The sequence below is a fragment of the Penaeus japonicus genome, unplaced genomic scaffold, assembly GCF_977035675.1.
Source record: "Penaeus japonicus unplaced genomic scaffold, GWHDUDI00000001_assembly GWHDUDI00000018, whole genome shotgun sequence".
Classification (NCBI taxonomy): Eukaryota; Metazoa; Arthropoda; class Malacostraca; order Decapoda; family Penaeidae; genus Penaeus; species Penaeus japonicus.
Window position 1 is genome coordinate 16,840,585 of NW_028234420.1, and position 5,000 is coordinate 16,845,584.

At 37.5% G+C, this 5,000-nt stretch overlaps 1 protein-coding gene across 2 annotated transcripts in view; it reads left to right on the forward strand.

The window, feature by feature from the left end:
* The window catches only part of LOC122265427 (OTU domain-containing protein 5-A), a 17,502-nt gene extending 12,823 nt beyond the window's left edge, over positions 1-4,679 (forward strand). Inside the window, exons 8-11 of one of the 2 annotated variants that reach the window (XM_043034759.2) lie at positions 322-447; positions 678-1,077; positions 1,616-1,742; positions 4,510-4,679. In XM_043034759.2, the coding sequence (XP_042890693.1) occupies positions 322-447; positions 678-1,077; positions 1,616-1,742; positions 4,510-4,531 (675 nt within the window). In that variant the 3' untranslated portion in view covers positions 4,532-4,679. Of the gene's footprint in view, positions 1-321; positions 448-677; positions 1,078-1,615; positions 2,961-4,509 lie in introns of those variants that run through there. The other variant, XM_086546704.1, reaches the window with a different exon arrangement.
* Positions 4,680-5,000: the final 321 nt, after the last annotated feature.

Sequence of the window (5,000 nt, forward strand, 5' to 3'; positions counted from 1 at the left end):
TTGTTTTCCAGCTTCTTGATGTATTGTAATTTCCTTGTTTAGTCCTCATGAAGGTCACCCTCGAAGCACCTATGACTAGGAAGTGTTATTGAAGAAGAGGAAAGATCTTTATAAGAATTTCACAAAGGAATGATAGTGCATGCAATAAAGTACAATAGTTATTCTGGTAGTAGTCTATTTATGTAGCTCTTTGCCTTAGTTGGAGTATGAGATATAAAGTTGTGATGTGATATTCCTCACCAGTTTTTAACCTTTATATGATGATGTGTTTGAATTTTTTTGTTCAGGTTTGTGTTTTCTCTCTCCCCCCCACCCCCGTAGGCTATGTTGGAGGACAAAATTCGTGCTACAGACTTTGAGGCCACAAACGACGCCATAGAAGAGCAGGTTGCCCATGAAAGTTATCTGCAGTGGCTGAGAGACAATGAAAAGCGAAGTAAAAGTCAGGTAAGATCGATCAGTGCTTTTTGTGGATGGTTTTGCTTTTGCTAATTCGTTGTTTTTAGAATGATATTGAAGGCGTTTTAATTATTTTTGATAGTATTAGTATTGTTTCTTTCGTTTTAGTTAAGATAATTATTATCTCTGCTATTGATATTATGAATGTCATGATATATTTAGGCATATCCTTTTGAAAAAAAACATTGTTATGTGAAACTCGCTGTCACTCTCTGCAGCGACCCCCATCATCCCCCTCGAGCTCTGGCCACAGCGAGAGGTGTCGGGGCAGGACCTCGCCTCTCCACCCGGCTCCCCAGCCCGAGGGATCCAGCGACACAGCCCGAAGCTCTCCCAGGTCATCCCCCCGCTCCAGTGAGCTGGCCCGACTGTCACCCCGTGGCTCCACTTCCCCCATGGGTTCCACCTCCTCTCATGGTTCTACCTCACCCAGAGGGTCGAGTTCACCCCGCGGGTCCACCAGTTCAAAGGACACGGCCATGGAGTCGACCGAAGACCAGGCGGTGCCCGGATCGTCCAAGGACCCCATGCCCTCCTCCTCAGGCTACTCGTGCATGGGGGAGTTCATGGTCAACGAGAGGGCCTCCTTTCTCAACCTCCTCCCATCAGACATCTTCGGTGAGTTGAGGGAGCAGGTTGTTTGTTACGGGATGGGGATGATTTTACATGCAAAGCTATCTGTTGTTAGGGATTTCTTTCTCTAATTATCTTTTTTCTTTGGCTTTTATATTTATCTATTACTTCTAGGAAACCATCTCTTAACCCATTCACACTGGGGCTTATAATTGGGTGATGCCAATCGCGGCGTGATGTCGGCTGCACCCGTATGAGCACTTTTCCCTTGCCCACTTCAACGGGGGGATGATTGGGGATTTTTGTGTTTGTTTACTTGATTTTCACAAGTGAATAAAGATGAGTCTCTACAAATGGCACTCCTATGATCATGTACACACATAACAATGTAAAACATACGTTTTGAGGGAGAGATCATGACGCGATATGATGTCACTTGGCTGTAACATCATATTCACGTGATGTGATATCATGTCACCCGGTGCAAATGGGTTAAAACCATTAGAATAGAAAATACCCCCCTCTGCTCTTCTCCTTCCCAAACCACCAACTCCTAACTCGTCCTTTCTTTATTGTCCTAAAGGTTTGAGCGACTATTCCAACGCAGAGGCAGACATCCTGGCCCAGGTCCTTGCTGCCAGTCAGCAGGAGTACTTAGACTCCCTGAAGTGCAAGACGAAAGAGGACAGCTCCGACTCATCGTCCTCCTCGTAACCCTCAGTCTTTCCGTAGAGAAATCTGCCATCTTTAAAAATATGCATTCTTAGTCATGACAGACCAAGTCAAAAATCATTTCATGGCAACAAAATTTGCAACACAAGTTTGCCTTTGTAATCATGAATAAGCCAGCATACTTGTACATTTTCTTCTTATTTACTAGAAAAGCGTGAAGAAAAAGGCAAAGAAAAAGAGGAAAAAATCACTTACGAGACAAAACAGTTCCCATAAGTTTAGTTCCCCTTGAAGCATCTTTTGGCAAAGTTGCTTAACCAAAGTATCCATAAACATGTACTGTATTTGGAAATCTCAGTAATTTGTACATAGTCATTTCCATCGTCATTAGTTCAAGCTGCTCATCATGTTGCTTGTGATCATGAGGTCATGTCATTTAGTATAGCCCATTTTTTCCCCTTATAATATAGATTCAGGTATTTTAGATTACTGCTTTCATGAGTTCCATTTTTTATATCACTGAAAAGTAAGTTTAATTAGAAATTATGTGAACCACACCACTCTGCATGATTTTTGAGTCAAACATAGTCTTGAAATTATATATATATATATGCACATGCACGCACACACGCACACACACACACACACACACACACACACACACACACACACACACACACACACACACACACACACTCTCTCTCTCTCTCTCTCTCTCTCTCTCTCTCTCTCTCTCTCTCTCTCTCTCTCTCTCTCTCTCTCTCTTATCCTTTCTGACACGTTTTTCTCAAGCCTCTGGTAATTAATTGTAAGGCTTACAGTCACAAAGATTCCTTAAAAAATTCCACAAAAAATTTTCACACACGCCTCTTGTTCCTCCATCATCACCAACATACTTGTCTGTGTCAAACAATTATTGATATAGGGCCAACTCATAGCTCACATAGCATTAGAGAAGAAATCAAACAATCATCTGGTGTCTTACGAGAAGCAAGCAAAGTGGCGGAGCAGGGCATGAAATAATCTGTTGCGTTATTTTCTCTGTAGCTGTTTACGTTGTTCCTTTTTTTTTGGAAGGGAGTTGGTGAAGATACACGGGTGCTGTTGTATTGTTGATGGGAATTGGCATGGTTTAATTTTAGTTGTGGGTCTTTTTTTTTTTCCTTCTTCTTCATTATTGTTGAGTTTGTGACGATTAGGGGGACGTAGTATTTATTTGGAATTTTTTTTTTTTTTTTTAAGCAGTTTTACCAAAAGAGGAAAAGTAACCAGAAAAAAAAATATGTCAAAATGTTTAAATATATTCATTTATTTGCTGTGTTGATCATAGAGTGAGTCCTTGTCATGAAGAGATGCCTAGGAAGTGCAGAATTATAATCATGGGTATGTGGTGGCCTCATGTGCTTCTTAAGAGTTGAGGTTGAGTTCCGTTATTTCATGCCCTGTACCAAACGCCGACGCTGATAGAGCAAATCTTGACGTAGAGCCGTTATTATTTTTTTCTTTCTGTTTTTTTTTTTTTTTTTTTTTTTTTTTTTTTTTTTTTTTTTTTTTTTTTTTTTTTTTTTTTTTTTTTTTTTTTTTTAATAATAATAATAATAATAATAATAATAATAATAATAATAATAATAATTATTTATCACCTGACTACAATAAGTAAGAGATATTGTAGAGTGATCCTTTTCACTTGCTGAAATTCCTTTTTTCAGTTGCCTTTTTTTCATTTTGGGGGGGTAAAAAGTTGTCCTATCGTTTTTCTCTTCCATTCCTTCAATTAACACCTATGCAATCGATAGCCTCTGATCAGAACAACTTTTCTCTCTTTGGTGTTTCAGTTCTAAATATAACATCAGATATAGTTTGGGTCTTGTTGAATTTATTACATGTTTGCATTTCTGAACATCCAAATAGCTTGAATATTCATCATTGATATGTTTTAAGTAAGTGCAAAAATGCAGTTCATGTCTACCTCACAGATTGTTGCTGAGCGTGCCAAGCCATGAGAGGGTATGGGTGTGTTGGTTAATTTGATTCTATTTTTTATATATATATTTTTTTTTACATTTTTTTTGGTACACTAATTTTGACCTTTTTTTATGTGCTGTAGGATAGTTTCTACATGAAAGGAAGCTGTAGATTTGTATTCATCCATTGCGTTTCGATTTCCGTCAATAGTATTCCCCCCCCCCCCCCCAAGACTGGTCACAAAAATCAATGATCACATTTATATCATAAACACAGTTCGAACACCCGAGGCAGATTTTTTTTTCTCCCCCCCCCATCCAATCTTGACAAAACTTGGACATTAAACTCCTGTTGATTGACTGTGGCACACAATTGGTCAGACTTGGCATTTGGGCATTTACTTAGGACACCGAATGTGTTCATTTTACAAAATGCATCATGTCTCCGTAGAAGAGTAGCGGTATTTTTTTCTTCATTGTTCTTCTCTACCAGAATGAGGACGCGCGCATCTTTTTTTTCCCCTTAGTTACCATTAATCTACATTTCTATTGATTGATTCTATATTTATATTTTTGTGACTCATTTTGTGAATGTCAAGTTTTTTTTTAGTTTTTTTTTAGCTGTTACGTGGAAAGGTTTAGAAAAAGAAATATAAATGTTTTGTTGAACTGTTTTTATGTTTATTGTTTGAATCTTTATTCATTAGTTTTACATATTAATAATAATGATAATGTTTTGAAGTAATCTTTTTTGAAAAAAGATTACTTTGCTTTATATAAGTAGGATGTCGAAGGAGAATGTCTAATGTTTTTTTTTTACGTATTTATTTGGCCTTTTCAGCTGCTGTTACTGTTTGCCATAAATCCCAAAGAAATAGCTTGGTTCTAATAGTGCTTACTGTTCAGCCAGTACACAGCGATAGAGGTATCCGTTAAAGAGTCTAGGAAGCTGAAGTATATACTGTGTACTTTCTCGGTATGTACTGTTTTTGTTTCCTTTTGTTTGTTTGTTCATTTGTTGATGGAATTACGTTTAGACAAACTTCTCTCAACACGTACTCCTAACGTGGAACATAGATTGATAATTTGGCACATCTATCCTCATATCACTAAAGGATTATAATGGTTAAGCTTGATCTCAAGGCAAGAGAATGATTATGTAGAGACGAACATTCAGAAATGGAAGCATATTATTTAAGTTACTATTGTTTTACCGTATTTTCAGTGATTTATTGTTATCTTTTTGCATTTTATTATTTTTTCTGTCACGTATTACTATTTTTGATAATTGTTATAACTTTTCATATCTGTATGCATGTATGTCAAGAAGAT